Source organism: Anolis sagrei, chromosome X (genome assembly GCF_037176765.1).
Source record: "Anolis sagrei isolate rAnoSag1 chromosome X, rAnoSag1.mat, whole genome shotgun sequence".
Classification (NCBI taxonomy): Eukaryota; Metazoa; Chordata; class Lepidosauria; order Squamata; family Dactyloidae; genus Anolis; species Anolis sagrei.
The window spans coordinates 54511492-54532648 of NC_090034.1; the positions used below are offsets into that span (position 1 = coordinate 54511492).

Here is a 21157-nt window from a genome sequence, read left to right on the forward strand (position 1 = left end):
ATGAACCCTGGCAATCTTCCGCCGTACCCAGGTCCAATGTCCTCCTACCCGGCACCCATGGCAGCCCCGCTGTACAGAGCCCCCTACCCGGGGACCTACCAACAGCCTGTGTACCCCCAATATATGGCTCCTGCATATGGCTATGGGCAGACGGTGTACGTCATGGAGGAGCAGCGGAGGACGGATTCTGCTCTGGCCGGCTGTCTGCAAGGTTGCCTGGCCGCCCTCTGCTGCTGCTGCCTTTGCGACATGATGACTACTTGCAACTGAGTGACTCCCCATTCCCGGGAGCTTCAACTCTGTTTTTGTCCCCCAGGTGGTTTTCTGATCCTTTACCGTAATAAACAGATTGCTTTGAATGCGTCACAAGCCATGTTGTGTCTGTCATCATGGTCAGGGAGACAATAATAATAACAACAATAATAATAATAATAATAATAATAATCCCCCAAGGGGACTCAAGGTGGATTCCAGCATACACAAACACAAAGGCAAACGTTCAATGCCTAGAAACAACCACAACACAGATAAAGATAAATGCTTCCCCTTCTGGCTCTGAAGGGTGGTGCTCATCTCCGGCTCTGGGGGTAGTGCTCATCTCCATTTCTAAGCTGAAGAGCCTGTGTTGTCCATAGACACCTCCTTGGTAATGTGGCTGACATGACTGCATGGAGCACTGTTTCCTTCCCGCCGAGTCGTTATCTATCAATCTACTCACATTTGCATGTTTTCAAACTGCTAGGCTGGCAGAAGCTGGAGCTAACAGCAGGAGCTCACCCTGTCCCACGGATTCAAACCGTTCACCTCCTGGTCAGCAAGTTCAGCAGCTCAGTGGTTTAACCCGTTGAGCCACCATGGCCCCATAGTCACCGCAGGAGACTATGACTCCCAGGATCCCCTGTCCAGCATAGCCAGCTTATGGCGAGATCGTAGAAGTTGCAGTCCTTAAAATAAGATTTCCAGGCATGAAAACACTCTCCCTTTGATAACTCCTAGGATCTCTCATCCAGCACAGACAGATTATGGGGACATTGTCAGAATAATATTTCCCAAAATAATGTTTCAACAATCTCCCTTTGAGAATATAACTCCGAAGATCTCCCATCCAGTGTAGCTAGTTTATGGGGAGATTGTCAGAGCTGCAGTTCCTGAAATAATGTTTCAAACTTCTATCTTTGAAACTATAACTCCCAGTATATCTCATCCAGCTTGACCAGTTTGTAGTGAGATTGTTGGATTGACTCTGCCCACCTCTGACATCACAGGGAGTCCCCAGTCAATGAAAGCTCTGATCCTGGCTTGTCTGCATATATATGATACCAAACTCCAAAACTCTGGATGATCTCACTGAGTGGTTTCATGTAGATATTGAACATGGGGTTTAAGATAGAATCCTGTGAGATCCCACAGGCCACAGGCTAGGGGGTTGAACAGGAGTCCCCCAGCACCACCTTCTGAGTCCAGTCCGCTAGGAATAATAATAATAATAATGGGTTGTTGTAGGTTTTTTCAGGCTATATCGCCATGGTCTAGAGGCATACTCTCCTGACGTTTCGCCTGCATCTATGGCAAGCATCCTCAGAGGTAGTGAGGTCTGTTGGAACTAGGAAAAAGGGTTTATATATCTGTGGAATGACCTGGGTGGGACAAAGGACTCTTGTTTGCTGGAGCTAGGTGTGAATGTTTCAACTGACCACCTTGATTAGCATATAATGGCCTGACTGTGCCTGGAGCAAACTTTTGTTAAGAGGAGTTGAGAGGTGATTAGATTCAACCAGAGAAATCAGCCATAGCAGAGCACCTGAGGAACCAACCTGGACACAGCATTTTGTTTGAGAACACAGAAATGCTGGACCACTCTCACAACCACCATGTCAGACTACACAGAGAAGCCATTGAAATACACAAGCATGTGGACAATTTCAACAGAAAGGAGGAAACCATGAAAATGAACAAAATCTGGCTACCAGTATTAAAAAACTCTAAAATTACAACAGCACAACAACAGAGAGGAAACAAACAAGGACATCTAATCACCTCTCATGAAATAAAAATAATAAATGTAATAATAATAATGACCACTGACCAAACATCCTAGAATATAATAAATATAATATTATAATATTATAATAATGTAATGCTACAATAATAATATAATACAATGAATTAATAAATATAATATAGTAATAATATAATAATGCTATAATAACAATATAATGAATGAATATGACATAAAAATAATAAATGTAATAATAATGACCACTGGCCAAACATCCTAGAATATAATAACTATAATATTATAATAATGTAATGCTACAATAATAATATAATACAATGAATTAATATAATGAAATAAGAATAATAAATGTAATAACAGTAATGACCGCTGACCATCCTAGAATATAATAAATAAAATAGAAAGGACAGGAGCCACTGTAAAACAGTGCCTCCTAATCCCATCCCAGAGAGACGGCTCAGAAGGATACCATGGTCAATGGCATTGAACAACACTCCACATCTAACTATCTTCATAGATTATCTACCAAGGTGGCCAATGCCATCTCTGTTCCGTGGCCAGGACTGAAACCTGATTGAAATAGATCCAGATAACAGGTTTCATCCAAGAAACTTTGGAGTTGAGAGGCCACCACCTTCTCCAGAACTTTGACCAAAAAGGGAAGCTTTGAAACTGGGCAGTAGTTATCCAACTGAGTGGGATCCAGTGCCAGTTTCTTTAATAGAGGTTTTACATTGAGGGAAAAAGAGGGACATGACAGCACACCCTGACAGTGGCTCCTTCTAGGAGGCTCGACTGGTTCTCTCTCTGCTCTCTTTTGGCCAGCAGGCAAAGACATTTCTGTGTATACGATCTTTTGGCTAAAAGTAGAAAGATCTGCTCATTTCACAAAATAATACAGCAAGTCTCATAAAGTGGACATGTATACCATAGAATCTCACTGGAGGACCTAACAAACTCCTAGGGAGAATACATCTCTATTCAACATCTTTTTCAATGGCTTGGACAAGGGAATGAAGGGCAACCAGATCATGTTTTCAGATGGGACTAAATGGGAACGGAGAGCTAAGACCTCAGAGGACAAGATTAGGACCCAAATGACCTTCATAGATTAGAGGGATGGGCTGAAACTAAGGGAGAAATGTACGGTATGCATGTGTGTGGCTGGGGTGTCCTCTTACACAGACAAGCTCCCACTTCCTTAAACAGCTATAGCTCCCACTACTCAGGAGACATCAATGGCCCTTCCTCCAATGACATTGCAGGTTATAGTGACTGCCATGAACATGTCCAAGAGCTCTACCAATGTCCTCCACAAACACCACACCGCCTACCACCCAAGTGAAAGCTTTCATTCTGGGACCATTTCATGCTAGATTTCATGTGTTTCCTTCACCACAGGCATCTCAGTGTTTCTTACTCTCTCTATTGCTGTGGAATTTGCATGACCCTGCCCACTGCCTCTCCCTTAACCTTTTTTGATTTTTTTCTATGGCACACAGCAAACAGAGGAATTGATCAGCAACTGAACGTGCTAGAGAGTTTTGGGGAAAATTCACAATGACTTATAGGAGTTGTAGGTCCTGGGATGTATAGTTCACCTGCCATCTAAGAGCACTCTGAACTCCACCAATTATGGACCTTGAACCAACTTGGCATGATCAACAAAACATACTAGAGATCTTTGGAAAGCGATATAGGTGTTGTAGTTCACCTACATCCAGAGTGCACTATGAACCCAAACAATGATGGACCTGGAACAAACTTGGCATGCATACCTGATATGTCCAAATTTGAATACTGGTGGGTTTTGAGGGGTATTGGTCTGGACATTTTGGAGTTGTAGGTACTGGGATTTATAGTTCACCTGCAATCAATGAGCACTCTGAACTCCACCAAAGACAGAATTGGATTACACTTGGCATACAGAGCCCCCATGAACGGCAAAAGATACTGGAGGTCCTTTGGGGGAAATTCAACTTGATTTGTGGGAGTTATAGTTCACCTATATACAAACAGCATTGTGAACCCAAACACTGATGGATCTGGACCAAACTTGGCATATATACCTGAGTTTTGGGGGAACTGACCTTCATTTCTGGGAGCTGCAGTTCACCCACAACCAGAGAAACAGTGACCTCCACCGATGATGGACCTGGACCAAACTTGACACACAGAACCTCCATGAGCAACTCAACCTACAGGAGGAGTGTGACGGGACTGACTCACCATAGAGGAAGTTGTAATTTTCCCTACAGCCAGAGAGCACACTGAATCCCACCGATGAGGCATTGCTGGGATTCAGTGCAAACTTGCCCAGCATAACAATTTTAAGTACTGATGGAGTTTCAGGGGGTTAACCTGGCATTTTGTAAGTTGTTCACCCATCACCTTATGCATTTTGTACAATTAAAAAAAATGGCTTTTTCAAGTAACCCCGGCAACGCCAGGTACCCAAGCTAGTTAGGCAATAAAAATGCAAGGTGCAGGTATAGGATGGTGGATACCTGGCTTGATTGGAAAGGGACCTAGGAGTCTTAGTAGACCATATGCTGAATAGGAGCCAACTGTGTGATGCAGCAGCTAAAAAAGCCAATGCAATTCTAAGCAGCATTCGTGGGAGTATAGTGTCGAGACTGACTACCTCATCACACTACAGCATGAATCCACTTTAAATCCGGTTTCTGCCTCCTGTAGAATTCCAGGATTTGCAGTGAAGCTGAGCAATTTAAACGCTCCTTTCTAAACTACCAACCCCAGAATTCTGCAGGAGACAGAAACAGAGTGGTTGTTAGTCCCACTGTTCTGCATTGGGTAGACCTCACCTGGAATAATCAGAGTGTGTCCAGTTCTGAACACGAGCCAACAGTGTGATGTGGCAGCTAGAAAAGCCAATGCGATTCTAGGCTGCATCATAGTGCCTGGATCATAGTCCCAATCTGTTCTGCACTGGTCAGATCTCACTTTGAATAACTCTGTGTTCAATTCTGGGCAAAGCAATTTAAGGAGGATATGGAACAGGCAAAAGGTGACCAAAATAGAGGAAGATCTGGAAACAATATAAAAAGCATTAGGCGTGGGATAGAAAGACAGATAACAACAACAACAACAACAGCAACAGCAACAACAATAATTGGAAGTAGCTGAGCAAGTTGAGGATGTTTAGCTTGGAGAAGAGAAGGTTGAGAGGGGACATACAGTACATATTTTGAAAGGATGTCCCATTGAGGAGAAGGGGGCTCCGCTTCTTTTTGACTGCTTCGGAGACAGGGACACAACAGAGCCATGGATTCAAATGGCAGGAAATGAGATTCCACCTAAACGTTAGGCACTTAGGGTCAGAACTGTGGAAGATGTGTGACAGAGTCTCCTATTCTAAGAGGCTGGATGGCCATCTGTTGAGAAGGTTTGGATGTCGATTTCCTGTGTGACTGGATGGCTCAGGGGGTCTTGTATAAAAGACAACAAACACAGAACCAAGTCACCTTCTGCTGGGTTAACAGTTACCCAAACATGACTGATTCTCAAGACATCGAGGCGGATGGGGATGCTGAGGTTGTTTTTCTAAAGAGCTCTGGCAACTGCGCTTTGGGTGGGTCCATCCTGCCCAAATTGTGGTTTTGTATTTTGCTTCAGTTTGGGGTGTGGCGCAATATCCCCTTCCTCTTGATTTGCTTTGTCGTCTCTTGTTTTCATTTTTGCAATGTGGCACCACACTCCCTGCCCCATAAAAGTGCACCGCAGTCAAACAGTGTCGTATTTGCTGCTCGAGGCAGGTGCGGCATCGTTGCATCCTCTCTCCTTTGCCTCTGAGCGCCTTGCAGAGATTCAAGGAAGAACTTGGCCTGTGTAAGTGAGTTTGCGTGGGATAACTGGGAGCATCTACACTGCAGAGGTAATGCAGTTTGACACCACTTTAACCTCTACGGCTCAATGCTATGAGATCCTGGGAGTTGTAGTTTCAGTGGGGTACCCAGATAAGACGGAAGACCTTTTCAAACTACCAGGATCCCGTTGCATTGAGAGTGGTGTCGAACTTTTTCTGGTTTGGATTTATATTGGAATTATTCTGATTTGTAAGCTCTGGTTTTGTATTTATATTGGAATGATTTTGATTTGTAAGCTGCTGCGAGTTTCCTCAGGAAATTCGGATCTACATCATTATGGTGATATGATATTTATCTGTTTATTTACGACATTTATATGCCACCCTTCTCACCCCGAAGGGGACTCAGAGCGGCTTACAAGATATATATATATATATATATATATATATATATATATACACACACACACACACACACACACACACACACACACATGCAATATATTATATTATTAGCATAGTACACTATCGGTATTAAATATTACTATATTGTATTATACCGTTATATTGTAATATTATTAGTAATATTACATGTAATATAAATAAATATATAATTATAATATATTATTATTAGTAGTATTATATTGCATTGCATTCTAATATTATAAGTATTATATGTATATACAATATACTATATTATATTATATTACATTGCATTATATTATTAATGATATGGTGTTATCTTGCTTCCTTCTCTTCCAATTTCTCTCTTGGTGTTTTCTGCTCTTGGACTACAACTCCCATTGTCCCCAGTCTGTTCATAAGGTGCATTTACATGTGGAATTGATGGAGTTTGCCATCGCTTTAACTGTCAGGGCTCAGTATTAGGGAACTGGGGTTTGATGACATTGGGAGCTGTAGTCTGAGACTCTTTGGCAGACTCCACTTTTAGCTTCAGCCTTCCCTGAGGGCTGGTGCCTTGCCAAACTACAACTCCCAGCATTCCATAACTGAGCCAAAGCAGTTGAAGCTGTCTTCCCAATAGTTCGGACTTCAAGTCCCATCACCCCCAGCCACTACATCTTGCTCAACACGACCTTGCTATATAGGACAGGGCTGGTTTACTGTAATGTATTTCTCAATGGTCTTCAACTCTATATAGCAAAGTATACTTTTCTTCCCCAAAACAGTTAGGTACAACATGTTCCCTTTGTATTTCTGCATCTTGTTGCCTCCTGTAATTCGTATTGCAAAAGATTTACAGTACCTCCTAGTACAGGATGTTACTATTTCCTTCCAACAGTTTAATATGACCAATGGTTGGGGATGATGGGATGTGGAATCAAAGCATTGGGAGAGAACAAGGTTGTGGGAGGTGGCTTTGTGGATTGACTCTGATGGTGACTCTCCCAGGATTCCATAGCAATGAAAGTGATGTCAAACTGCATTAATGTTGGAGTGTAGATGCACTCTTATTCTGAGGTCCCATTTATGCCACACAGTTATAGTGTTCTGGAGTAATATCCTATGGAATTCTGGTATTTGCAGTTTGGGGAGATGTTAGAGTTCTGTCTGGGAATTCTAAATGCTGCCCCTTAAACAACAAATCCCAAGATCCTATAGGAAAGTGGTTCCCAACCTTTTTTTTAACCAGGGATCACTTGACTAGGGACCACTCTCCAACACTGGTACCAAAATGGTTACTAATCAGTTTTTGGTTTGTTTATTCAGTTTGGTTATTTGGGGTGCTGATTCAGAAAATTGCATTGGATAGATCACACCAGCTCTAGTTTCTCCTACAAATCAAATGCCATCCAGTAGTTGCTATCTGCTCGCCACAGAAAACCATATTTAATAAGCCTCGGCACTATAAGAGGGTTTTGCAAGACTAGTTGCTCTCATTGTAATGGTGTAGTAATGGTGAGGCCACGGACTGTATTTTAGATCTTGTGGACCACTGGTTGTCCATGGAGCACAGTTTGGGAATCGCTGCTATAGGATGTTGCCATGGCAGTTAAAGTGGTCTCATACTTCAGACCTGGTGAATGTTTAGTTAGATTATTTTCCTGCCTTCTCTTCCTCCAAAATGGAGTGGGAAGGATATATGAGGGATGATGTTGGACTCTAGCTCCCATCAGCCCCAATTGTCAGTATGGTGGGAGAGTCCAGCAACATCAGGTGGACCGCAGGTTTGCCCACCATGTTTCAGCAGCTTGATGGCAACTTCCACCATTTCAACCCACAAGCCAAGGATGATGGGAGCTGGAGTTCAACAACATCTGTTTCCTTCCTTATCAGAGATTTCTCACACAAAGCTAGTTTCCCACAAAACCATTAAGAAATCAATGTGTCTGAGGTTTAGGGTCATGCTCTGATGGCAGAATGTGTGAAACACTACTAAGCCGGTTGAATCTAAGGGACGGGTGATATGAGTGTTGCTCGGCAAGAACAGGAAACCAACCCTGAACAACAGGAAACAATGACCTTAGATACTCTTTGCAGCCGTTCAACTGTTGCCTCTTGTTGACGCATCTTCTTCTCTTTCCCAGAACTTACAGGTCAACCCTTTTGGAAAGCCTTGCTGCGGATGGGTCGCTCCTTGTAGACTGTTTCTTCAGGTTATTTGTCACATTCACAAGGGATTCCAGTGCTACCAGGGTGCACCTCTTTTTCTTACACCTTCTGACAATGATGGTGGCCATCCAACACTTATTCTCTCATCCCCTGTAGACTTTTGCTTCCTGGTGGTGAACATCCACAGCTCAAAATGCAAAGAGACCGTCTGCTTGGATGGACAATTTCCCCGTAAACACATCATCCTCCCACCAATTCCACCGATTGTTCTAATGGTATACATCCCTTTCCTTCTATTCTTATTCTTTCTCTTCCTTCTGTACATGACCCTCAAACCATTCCCATGCTGATCCTTGGAGACTTCTGTTTCTATACTGATCCTTCCTTATTGATCCCTCTACACTGATCCCTCTGTACTTATCCCTTGAATTCCCTCCGTCTTGATCCTTCAAACCATTTACGTATTGATACTTCCATACGTACTTCTTTGTTTCTGTACTGATCCTTCTTTGCTTCATTTGTGTTCTGACCCTCCTGTTTGGAGACGTGTTTTTCTGAAACATGGATGACCAAGAACTTGCACTGTCCTTCACCTCTCCTTCCACATTGATCCCTACTTCCATCCCGGGCCTCCATCTCGCCTCCGTCCACAACCCACACCATTGCTACCACACAAGGAACATCATTTTGTACCATTACAACCACACAGGGAGGATGAACAACCGGCAGCCCCAGGAGGACAAAATGAATGCTCTCAAGATGGTCATTATCGCCGCCAGCTGCCTCATCATCCTGGAGAACCTCCTCGTGCTGCTGGCCATCATCCGGAAAGTGCGAACCTGTCGGTGGGTTTACTCTTGCCTGGCAAGCATCACCTTCAGCGACCTGCTGACCGGGATCGCCTATTTGGTGAACCTTTGCTTGTCTGGGAGCCGGACTTTCCAGCTGACTCCCACTTTGTGGTTCCTTCGCGAGGGGATCCTCTTTGTGGCTCTGGCCGCCTCCACTTTCAGCCTGTTGGTGACCGCTGTTGAGCGCTATAGCGCCATGGTGAAACCCATTGCAGAAAACGCGGCTAGCAAAACTGTCCGCTTGCGGAGCCTCATCATCTTCTGCTGGGCCTTGGCGGTCTTCATTGGCTTGCTCCCCTTGCTGGGTTGGAACTGCCTCTGCCACATGAGTGGCTGTTCCACCTTGCTGCCCCTTTATGCCAAGAGCTACATCCTCTTTGCGGTGGTCATCTTCAGCGTGGTTTTAGTAGGCGTTGTGGGGCTCTACGCCTCCATTTACTGCTGGGTCCAGAGGAGCACCACGCAGGTGGCCTCGAGGAATGGGCGCAAGAGGTCGCTGCGGTTGCTGAAGACGGTGGTGGTGATCCTCTTTGCATTCTTGGTGTGTTGGATTCCTCTCTTCATCCTCCTGGTGATCGACTATGCCTGGGCCAACGAGACCTGGCAGCTCCACAAGGTCTTTGGCTGGATCTTGACGCTGGCGGTGATCAACTCCTTCATCAACCCCATCATCTACTCTTTGGGGAGCAAGGAGGTGAGGACGGCAGTCGCTGACCTCCTCTGCTGTTGCTGCATCTGGGCCGGATGGCATTCTTCGGCTACCGGTGACATCCCCACAAACTCATCCACGGCCACAGAGAGTTCGCTGAAGCTGCGGGAGAGTTTCCGGGGCCGGTTGCCTCACATCAGAAGAGGCCGAGAACTTCTTTCCAGTAATTCAAGCATGATGAGTACCATGGTAGCAGATGATGCCTGAGCAAGGATCTAGGATTTTCTCCACCTTTCTCATCGCCTTTGGGACATGTCATTGAAGGGACAAATGAGGGAGTGTGTGGAGTGTGGGAAGAACCATAAATATGCTCTGAATTAGAGCCTTGATTCTTCAGCATCCTAAAATATGGACTCGGGTATGAACTCTTTTGCCTCATGTTCTGAATGAGAGCCTTGATTCTTCAGCATCCTAATAAAATATGGACTCAGCTGTGAACTCTTTTGCTTCGAGCTCAGAATTAGAGCCTTGATTCTTCAGCATCCTCCTAAAATAGGGTCTCAGGTGTGAACTCCTTCGCCCCATGTTCCAAATTAGAGCCTTGATTCCTTCAGCATCCTCCTAAAATAATCAGGTATGAACCCTTTTGCCTCATGTTCCAAATTAGAGCCCACTTTTTTTGTCGTGTCAGGAGCGACTTGAGAAACTGCAAGTCGCTTCTGGTGTGAGAGAATTGGCTGTCTGCAAGGACGTTGCCCAGGGGGCGCCCGGATGATTTGATGTTTTTATCATCCTTGTGGGAGGCTTCTCTCATGTCCCCATATGAGGAGCTCGAGCTGATAGAGGGAGCTCATCCACCTCTCCCCGGATTAGAACCTGCGACCTGTCGGTCTTCAGTCCTACCGGCACGGGGGTTTAACCCACTGCGCCACCGGGGGCTCCTGATTCTTCATCATTCTCCTAAAATAGGGTCTCTGGTGTGAACTCTTTTGCCTCGTTTTCCGAATTAGAGCCTTGGTTCTTCAGCATCCTCCTAAACTATGGACTCAGGTGTGCACTCTTTTCCCTCAAGCTCAGAATTAGAGCCTTGATTCCTTCAGCATCCGCCTAAAATAGGGTCTCATGTGTGAACTCTTTTGCCTCATTTTCTGAATTAGAGCCTTGATTCTTCAGCATCCTCCTAAAATATGGACTCAAACGTGAACTCTGAATTTAAACAGCGTATTTTATTATTGATACAAATGTTTTTAATGGTTATGTATACATATAATGAATTCATGTCCCGACATTGAATGTTTGCCGTATATATGCTGTGCTCCGCCCTGAGATCCCTTCGGGGTGAGAAGGGCAAAATAGAAATGTTTTAAATAAATAAATAAATGTCAAAGGTCTGTTTGAACAGCCTGGTCTTCAAGTCCTTCTTAAAATAATTTTGAATAATGGCAGGGTTTGGGAAAGATTGACCCACGATTCTGGGAAATGTAGTTCACCCACATCCTTATGCATTTTCTAATGTGAGCATTCATAAAAAACAAAACAAAAGAAAAGACTGGCTTTTTTCTAATACATAGCATTATATATTACCAAACTGCTATTACCAAATTTCAAAAAACAAACAATGCCATTCTCAAATAACCCAAGCACTGCTGGGTCCCAAAGTAGTAGGCAATAATCTGCAGTTTGAATTGGGCTTGGAAGTAAATATTCCCCCAGCAAAGGACTGCCCCAGACAAGAAACAGCCAGACTTTGAAGATGTAATGCTATTCAATTCTCGTATGCTTATGCAAAGGTGTTTAGAGTGGCTTGTAGGTCTTCTGAATGCGCACAGATGACGTTGTCATCAGCATACTGGAGTTCTATAACAGATGTTGTTGTAACCTTGGTTTTGGCTTTCAGTCTGCTGAGGTTAAACATCTTGCCATCTGTTCGATAGATGATTTCCACTCCGGTGGGAAGCTTCCCATCAACAACAATAGCGATGAAGATGGAAAATAAGGTTGGGGCAATAACACATCCCTGTTTGACACCTGATTCCACCTTAAATGGGTCACTTTGGGAGTCACTGCTGTCCAAGACTGTTGCCATCATGTCATCATGGAGGAGCCGCCGGATGTTCACAAATTTGTTTGGGCACCCAATTTTTTGGAGGATGGTCCAGAGAGCACTGTGATTCACTGTATCGAATGCCTTTGCAAGGTCGATGAATGCCATGTACAGAGGTTGATTTTGTTCCTTGCATTTTTCTTGGAGCTGTCGTGCAGTGAAGATCATGTCCACAGTTCCTCTGGAGGGACGGAAGCCGTTCTGGGATTCTGGGAGGGTGTCTTCTGAGAGGGGCAGAAGGCGGTTTGCAAGGATTCTTGCAAGGATTTTTCCAGCGGAGGTTAGAAGGGAGATACCTCAATAGTTTCCGCAGTCTGTTCTTTCCCCTTTTTTGAAGAGGGTGATGATGGTGGCATCCTTGAAATTTGCTGGGATTTTCTCGGTCACCCACACTTTTTCAATGAGCTGGTGGAGTTGGTGTGTCAGCTCAGGTCCACCCTCTTTAAAGATTTCAGCAGGGATCCCATCAGGTCCGGTGGCTTTGTTATTTTTTTGGTGGCTGATGGCATTGTTGACTTCTTCCAAACTAGGCAGTGCTGCAATCTCATCCCTGGTTTGTTGTTGCGGGATTTGTGAGAGAACCTCTTCAGCCACATTGGAGCTGTGATTCAGGAGGCTTTGGTAGTGTTCTTTCCAACGTAGTGCAATTGATTTTTTGTCGTTCAGAAGTTTGGTACCACCTGATGAGAGTAGAGGCTGTATGCCATGGTTTCTTGGTCCATAGATGACCTTTGTGGCTTTGAAAAATCCCTGAGCATCATGGGTATCTGCCAGGTGTTGAATTTCTTCAGCCTTCTTTGTCCACCAGATGCTCTTGAGTTCTCTTGTCCTTCTTTGGACCTCAGCTTTTGCACTGCGTAGATCTTTTTCTCAGCAGCACAGTTGATGTCTCTCTGCCATGTTTGGAAGGCTTTCCTTTTCTTGTCAGTTAGCTGTTGGATCTCGTTGTCATTTTCGTCAAACCAATCTTGATGTTTTTTGGTTTAATATCCAATAGTTTCTTCGCAGGCTGTGATGATGGAGGTCTCCAGTTTGTTCCAATGTTCCTCAACATTTTCGGGGTATTCTATGGGTAGATGGTCCTTGAGTGCTCTTCCAGCAGTCACCGGCCAATCCCTCTCCAACACCAGAAATACAGCTCAATGGTGTAACATTAGAAAATGTTGACCATTTCCGCTGCCTTGGCAGCCACCTCTCCACAAAAGTCAACATTGACACCGAAATTCAACATCGCCTGAGCTCTGCGAGTGCAGCATTTTTCCGAATGAAGCAGAGAGTGTTTGAGGACCGGGACATCCCTAGGGATACCAAGGTGCTTGTTTATAAAGCTATTGTCCTCCCAACCCTGCTATATCCCTGTGAGACGTGGACAGTCTACCGATGTCACATGCAACTCCTGGAACTATTCCATCAGCGCTGCCTCTGGAAAATCCTGCAAATCTCTTGGGAAGACAAGTGGACAAACGTCAGCATGCTGGAAGAAGCAAAGACCACCAGCATTGAAGCGATGGCCCTCCACCATAACAACAACAACAACAACAACAACACTTTATTTGTAACAACAACAACAACACTTTATTTGTACCCCGCTACCATCTCCCCAAGGGACTCGGTGCAGCTTACATGAGGCCGAGCCCAAACACAACAATAAAAGCAATTAAAAACACATAGACAATAAGATAAACAACATTATCAATAAAACAACACATAATTAAAAACAGTGGGAAGGCCAAATGTTAAGTTAAAATTGTAAATAATGCTGGGACATGAACGGAAGGTGATACTGGTGCTTGTGGAAAAGCATATGAGCAGACTTAAAGAAATGTAAAGTGCTTTGGAGGACAAAGTGCTATGGGGTCATTATATGGGGACCGGATGCCCGACCACAGTCTCCCAAAGCAGTTGCTCTACTCCGAACTCAAGAATGGAAAACGGAATGTTGGTGAACAGGAAAAGAGATTTAAAGATGGGCTCAAAGCCAACCTGAAAACTCTGGCATAGACACTGACAACTGGGAAGCCCTGGCCCTTGAGTGCTTCAGCTGGAGGTCAGCTGTGACCAGCAGTGCTGCGGAGTTTGAAGAGGCACGAATGGAGGGCGAAAGGGAGAAGCGTGCTAAGAAACAAGCCAAGAAAGAGAGAAATGTGCCAAACCCATCCGGGACTGCCTTCCACCTGGAAATCGATGCCCTCACTGCAGGAGAAGATGCAGATCAAGAATAGGGCTCCACAGTCACCTACGGATCCACCCCCGGGATACCACTCTTGGAGGACCATCATCCTCGGACTACGAGGGATCGCCTAAGTAAGTATTCAGTACTAATCAAGGTGGCCAATTACAACATTCACACTTGCCTCCAGCAGGCAAGAGTTCTTTCTCCCACCCTGAACATCATTCCAGATATACAAACCCCACTTGCTTAGTTTCCAACAGATCTCACAACGTCTGATGATGCCTGCCACAGATGTGGGCGAAACGTCAGGAGAGAATGCTCCTGGAACATGACCAGACAGCCTGAAAAACTCACAATCCACAGACAGAAAGGCTAAGCCTCTAGGTGGGTATGCAATGCTCTGGTGCAACCACGAGAGGTCAGTATAGGCTTCGGGTTTTATATATATACACACACACACATTTTAACGCTTTTTTGAATTGTTTACTAGCCGCTAAAAGTTCCTCTATGAGGGGAAAGGCGCGAAAATATAAATAAATAGATATTCCTAGAGAAGGAACAAAAGAGCAAGGCCGCCCTGTTTATCAGTGAGTGTGAAACCGAAACTAAGCTCTACCTGCACATGCGGGTTAAGGGGAGAGGCCAATTAACGTCGCTTCTCGCGAGATGACGCAGCGTGAGTGGGGGGGAGCTGACAGGGGCGGTCTCTCGTGGTCTCGCGAGACTAAAGTCAGAGACGGCCACCCCCGGAGGGCTAAAGTCTCGCGAGACGGGAACTCGAGCCTCCTGAGGCGATTCGTGCTGAAGGGAGTCGAAGTCTGCTGCCGCCGTGATGTTGGAAGAGGCAGGCGAAGAGGTGCTGGGTTCCGTGCTGCTGAAGGCCTCCTGCCTGCCGCTCAGCATCCTCCTGGTGCTGCCCGCCGTCCTGCTGTTGCTGCTGGGACCTCCGCCGGCTTCGGCCGCCCACGAGTTCACCGTCTACCGCATGCAGCAGTACGAGCTGGGCGGGCAGGCCTACGGTGAGGAGGAAGGGCCCCCGAGGAGTCCACGGGGCTGTCTGGGGGAAAGCAGGGAGGGACCTGGACAGGGCAGGCCGAGAAACCCAGGGTTGGAGGGACCCCCAAAGGCCATCCAGGCCGACCCCTCCCCTTTCCGCCATTTAGGAAGGCACCATCCAATCCCTCTCGACAGATGGCCACCCAGTCCAGCACCCTTCTGACATTAAGGAAGGCACCATCCAATCCCTCTCGATAGATGGCCACCCAGTCCAGCCCCCTTCTGACTTTAAGGAAGGCACCATCCAAGCCCTCTCGACAGATGGCCACCCAGTCCAGCACCCTTCTGACATTAAGGAAGGCACCAGCCAATCCCTCCCGACAGATGGCCTTCTAGTCCAACCCTCTCAGTCATTAGGCACCATTCCAGCCCTCTCAATAGATAGCCACCTTCTCTAATTAAGGAAGGCACCATCCAGTCCCCTCAACAGACCGCCACCCAGCCCAGCCCCCTTCTGTCATTAATGAAGGCACCATCCAATCCCTCCCAACTGATGGACTTCCAAGCCTTTCAGTCATTGAAGAAGGCACAATTAAATCCCCCTCAATAGATGGCCATCCAACCCAGCCCCTTTCTGCCATTAAGGAAGGCACCATCCATTCCCTCCTGACAGATGGTTATCCGGTCCAGCCCTTTTCTGCCATTAAGGAAGGCACCACCCAAGCCCTCTCAATAAATGGACATCCAGTCCAGCCCCCGTTCTGTCATTAAGTAAGGTGCCATCTATCCCTCTTGAGATGGGCATCCAGTCCCTCCCGACAGATAGACATTCAGTCCAGCCCCTTTCTGTCATTAAGGAAGGCACCACCCAAGCCCTCTCAATAGATGGACATCCAGTCCAGCCCCCATTCTATCATTAAGTAAGGTGCCATCTAATCCCTCTTGACAGATGGGCATCCAGTCCCTCCCGACAGATAGACATTTAGTCCAGCCCCTTTCTGTCATTAAGGCACCACCCAAGCCCTTTCAATAGATGGACATCCAGTCCAGCCCCCTTTCTATCATTAAGTAAGGTGCCATCTAATCCCTCTTGACAGATGGGCATCCAGTCCCTCCCGACAGATAGACATTCAGTCCAGCCCCTTTCTGTCATTAAGGAAGGCACCATCCAAGCCCTCTCAATATATAGACATTCAGTTCAGCCCCTTTCTGCCATTAAGGACGGCACCATCCAAGCTCTCCCGATAGATGGACATCCAGTCCAGCCCTCTTCTGTCATTAAGGAAGGCACCATCCAATTTCTCCTGGCAGATGGCCATCCAGCCCCCTTCTGTCATCAAGGAAGGCACTGTCCTGTCCCTCTTAATAGATGGATGTCCATTTCAGCCCCTTTCTGCCATTAAGGAAGGTACCATCCAAACCCTCCTGATAGATGGACATCTAGTCCAGCTGCATTTTGCCATTAACAAAGGCACCATCCAATTTCTCCTGTGAGATGGCCATCCAGTCCAGCCCCCTTCTGTCATCAAGGAAGGCACTGTCCTGTCCCTCCTGACAGATGGCTATCCAGCCCAGACCCCTTCTGCCATTAAGGAAGGCATCATCCAAGCCCTCCCCACAGACGGCCATTCGGCCTCACCTTCAAAACCACCCAAGAAGGAGGCTACATCCCACATCTTCTTCTGTCGAACAACTCTTACTGTTAGGAGTGTTCTTCATAAATTTTAAAGTGGAATTTCCAAAAAGATACCTCATTATGTACATTGTGAGTATTTCCAAAAAAATTGTAAGGATTCTGGGCAAGGATGCTCAACCTGTAGCTTTTGCCAGGGAAAAGCAAGGAGTTCAATTCAGAGTGCGTTAGGGCTTTACTATCATTAGGTATTCTCTGAGGGAGAAGTGATAATGATGTATTGTTTGCTCCCTGGTAAGATTAACAGCCTTTAATTATGTGTTGTGCAACGGAGCTGTCCTATTAGAATAATGTGAGTGAGAGTGCGCTGTTGCTCTCGGTAATAGCACTAATGGGCGGTTTATGCACCGTCAGAGGGAAATGATTTCATAATAATGATGTGCCAATCTCTCTCACACACTTCTTGTGAGATAGAGAATTTCTAATAATGATAATATATGTTTTTGAAGGCTTTCATGGCCGGAATCACTGGGTTGCTGATAGTTTTCTAGGCTGTATGACCATGCTCCAGAAGCATTATCTTCTGCTGTTTTACCCACATCTATGGTAGGCATCCTCAGAGGTTGTGAGGTCTGACGTCTGAAGATCCCTGCCATAAATGTGGGTGAAATGTCAGGAGCAAATGCTTCATGAACATGGTCATACAGCCTGGAAAACTCACAGCAACCCGAATGATAATATAATTTTAAATCATCCAATTTACCTATAGATTGCTTCTCTGCTGCTTCCAGTGGATAGATTATCTGCAGAATTCTTGCTGGAATTGTAAATGTGGGCTGGACAGGACTACTGTGGGGTGGGTTTGTAAGACTATGTAACAAAATTTGAAAATGTTTCTTTTCCTGGTTTGAAAGTGTTATTTCCTGTTTCATTGTTATGTACTTTTAAAAGCAGTTGTTCTACTTCAGAAATTTTGTTTTGGTTGAGACTTGATGAGAGAGTCAATGAAAAACTATAGCAAAACGTGCTGCAGAATGTACTGCAAAAACAAAGTTTTGCAGTTTACGGAGGTTTTTCCAAGTTTTTTATGATAAAACCACAAGGAAATGATAGTTATATCCCAGGAATAAAAATTGTGTTAGTGTAATTAGTTGAGTGAAGAGACTATTTGGGCCTCTCAGGGCAGTTCAATCTTTTTATTAATAGCTTGGATTAAGGTCTATAGGGCATCTTATCAAGATTGCAGATGATACCAAATTGGGAGGGAGATACAAGACTCCAGAAGACAGAATCAGAATTCGAAATGTCCTTAACAGGTTCGGGAGTTGATTGGCCAAAACTAACAAAGTGAATTTCAACAAGGAGAAATGTAGGATACATCACTTTGGCCAAAAGAATGAATGCATGGATACAGAATGGAAGATACCTAACTGACAGAGTCTCATGGTCAGTCATGAAGCTGATCGGGGTAAAGGGTGGCAACCTGTGCTCGATGGGGTTACACTCCTCCTGAGGACACAGGTCCGCAGTCTGTGGGTTCTCCTGGATTCAGTGCTGACGCTTGAAGCTCAGGTGTCGACGGTGGCCGGGAGGGCCTTTGCACAGTTAAAACTAGTGTGCCAGCTGCGACCGTATCTCGAAAAGCCAGACTTGGCCATGGTGGTCCATGCCTTAGTTACATCTAGAATGGACTACTGCAATGCACTCTACATGGGGCTGCTTTGGCTTGGAAGATGGCTTGGAAGCTGTAGTTAGTGCAAAGATCAGCATCCAGATTACTAACTGGAGCTAGTTATAAGGAGCATACTATGCCCCTATGAAAACAACTCCACTGGCTTCCAATAAGTTTCCGGGCCCAATTCAAAGTGCAGGTTCTTACCTATAAAGCCCTATATCTATCTTCGAGACTGTATCTCCTTCTATGAATCGGTGCTGACTCTGAGATTTGCTGGGGAGTACAGTTGGTGGGGATAAGAGAGAGAGGGCTTTCTTGGTGGTGGCCCTTCAGCTCTAGAATACCCTCCCTAGAGAGATTAGGTTAGCTCTCACTGTTTTTCAGTCTAGTCCAAAAACATGGCTTTTTAAACAGGCCTTTAACCTTGTGTAGATTTCATGGTTAGATTGGAGGACTTAGTGCTTGCTTCACCCTGGCAACTTGGATTTTTAATTGAAGACCATTAGTTTTATCCACAGGCATGGCTGTGTTTTATGAATTTAATTTTTTTATTATGTAACGTTTTATGTGTGGCACTTTGGAGTGCTATTGTGAGCCACCCCGAGTCCCTTTGAAGAGATGGTGGCGGGGTATAAATGCAGTTTATTATCATCATCATCATGGGAAAGGGATCTTGGAGACTTGGTGAACTACAAGTTGAACATGAGCCAACAGTGTAATGCAGCAGCTAAAAAACTGGGATTTTGGGTTGCACCCAAAGTCTCTAGTCTCTAGATCGAGGGCAGTCATATCGTGCCCCTCTCTTCTGCTTTGGTTAGTCCTCACCTGGAATAATAACCCTGGGTCAAATTCTGGGCAAAACAATTTAAGAGAGATATTGACTCTAAGCTAGAAGGTGTCCAGAGGAGGGTGACTAAAAGGGTCACAGGTTGGAGACCATGAATAATCCCTCTGAGGAGTGGCTGAAAGACCTGGGTCTGTTTTGCTTGCAGAAGAGAAGGCTGAGGGGAGACATGACAGCCATGTTTAAATATTGGGAAGGCTGTCCTAAGAGAGAGGGAGCAGGCTTGTTTTTTGCTACCCTGAAGACTAGGACTCAGTTGAGCCATGGGTTCCAATGACAGAAAAGGCGATTCCACCTGAACATTAGGAAGAACTTCCACAGTGTAAGGAGAGCTGTTCAACAGTTGAACTCTCTGCCTCGGCGTTTGGTGAAATCTCCTCCTTTGGAGGTTTTAAACAGGCTGGATGCCCATCTGTCGGGGGTGCTTTTCCTGCCTGGCAGAAGAGAGTTGGACTGGATGGCCCTTGGGGTCTCTTTCAACTGTGTGATTCTAAGGCAGACCTGATAGCTTGAATTAGTTAAGAAGACCACTGATTTTAGAAGTCGTTGCCTGGTCTCTGGAGATTGCAGCTGTTCTCTGAGGCCCTGCTGAAGGGGATTGGGAGGGGCAGCTAGCGACCTTTGGCGACAGGCAAGATTTATGATTTCATGGTTGATGACGATTGGTTGAGTGGTTTCTCTGGCGCAGTCATTGTCTCAGATTAGCAGCACCTTCTTGGGATCTGAGGTAGAGGATCCTCTGGACTTCAACCTGGTGCTTTAGTAATATAAAAAGCCAGTACAGCGACAGATATAAGCAAAGAGGGTCTTTCTCTGCTCCTTTGGCTGGGTGACCAAAGAGGCTATTCCTGTATGCTCAATAAAGGATTGTGGCAGTAGATGCTGTTTACCTAGGAATAGATGAGAATAGCATCTCATCCTTTTCCCTGATCAAGCTGTGTTTATTGCATTGTTTACTGCAGAGCTTTCCATACTGTGTATTGGGACACAGGAGTGTGTCCATTCCACAGGTGTGTCGCATGGAAAATGCTCCTCCCCTTTCCTTCTTCCACAAACAGACAGGGAGGAGGAAGGGGAAGGGACAGGACCCCCCCCCCCCCAGGGCATACAGTTCAATCCTCTTCAGCCAGGCAGGAAGGCACATTCAAAGCCCTCTCAACAGATGGCCATCTAGCCTCCATTTAAAAACATCCAGAGAGGTTTAATCACTACAGAATTGGGGTTCTAGTGCTTTTCAACTGTAGGGACTGCACAATTTGTTGATTGGGGTACAGCAATGACCACTAAAATGGATCTGTTGATAGTGATGTTTGTGATAAGCCCCATGCAGCGGCTATAGAGGAAATGACACAAGAATCAACTGTAGGATGTAAGAAATATAGAGTAAAAATTCCAAACTTGGTTTATACAGTAAAGATTTTTTTTCTGTGTCAGGAGCGACTTGAGAAACTGCAAGTTGCTTCTGGTGTGAGAGAATTGGCCATCTGCAGGGATGTTGCCCAGGGGGTGCCCGAATGTTTTACCATCCTTTAGGAGGCTTCTGTCATTTCCCTGTATGAGAAGCTGGAGCCGACAGACGGGAGCTCACCCTGCTGTCCTGATTCGAACTGCCCACCTTTCGGTCAGCAGTCCTGCTGGCACAAGGATTTAACCGATTACGCCTCCGGGGGACTCCTACAGTAAATATTATGTGAATGTTCTATATGATATATCATACATATTTTTATAATACATATACCTTATATTGCATGAAACTCTTATTAGGGTTTGGTTTAACCTTCAATTTGCTAGTAAAACCATGTCACAAAAGACATG

General features: G+C 45.4%; 2 protein-coding genes and 1 pseudogene across 5 annotated transcripts in view; all 3 read left to right on the forward strand.

Moving 5' to 3' along the window:
• LOC132780320 (cysteine-rich and transmembrane domain-containing protein 1 pseudogene) lies at positions 1 to 270 on the forward strand (annotated as a pseudogene).
• Positions 271 to 5742: 5472 nt separating this feature from the next.
• Positions 5743 to 10554, forward strand: S1PR4 (sphingosine-1-phosphate receptor 4). Its single transcript, XM_060784992.2, has 2 exons — positions 5743 to 5866; positions 8393 to 10554. Exon 2 carries the CDS (start codon positions 8979 to 8981, stop codon positions 10182 to 10184), a length of 1206 nt encoding a protein of 401 aa, XP_060640975.2. The 5' UTR covers positions 5743 to 5866; positions 8393 to 8978; the 3' UTR covers positions 10185 to 10554.
• A 4381-nt stretch (positions 10555 to 14935) lies between these two features.
• The window catches only part of NCLN (nicalin), a 33357-nt gene continuing 27135 nt past the window's right edge, over positions 14936 to 21157 (forward strand). For 2 of the 4 annotated variants that reach the window (XM_060784986.2, XM_060784988.2), the window contains exon 1: positions 14936 to 15213. In XM_060784986.2, coding sequence (XP_060640969.1) covers positions 15027 to 15213 — 187 coding nt within the window. In that variant the 5' untranslated portion in view covers positions 14936 to 15026. The remainder of the gene's footprint in view (positions 15214 to 21157) is intronic. The other 2 variants (XM_060784985.2, XM_060784987.2) reach the window with 1 other exon arrangement.

Coding starts and splice junctions, on each gene's coding strand:
- S1PR4 (XM_060784992.2), top strand. CDS start 8,979: ATGGATGACCAAGAACTTGCACTGTCCTTCACCTCTCCTTCCACATTG.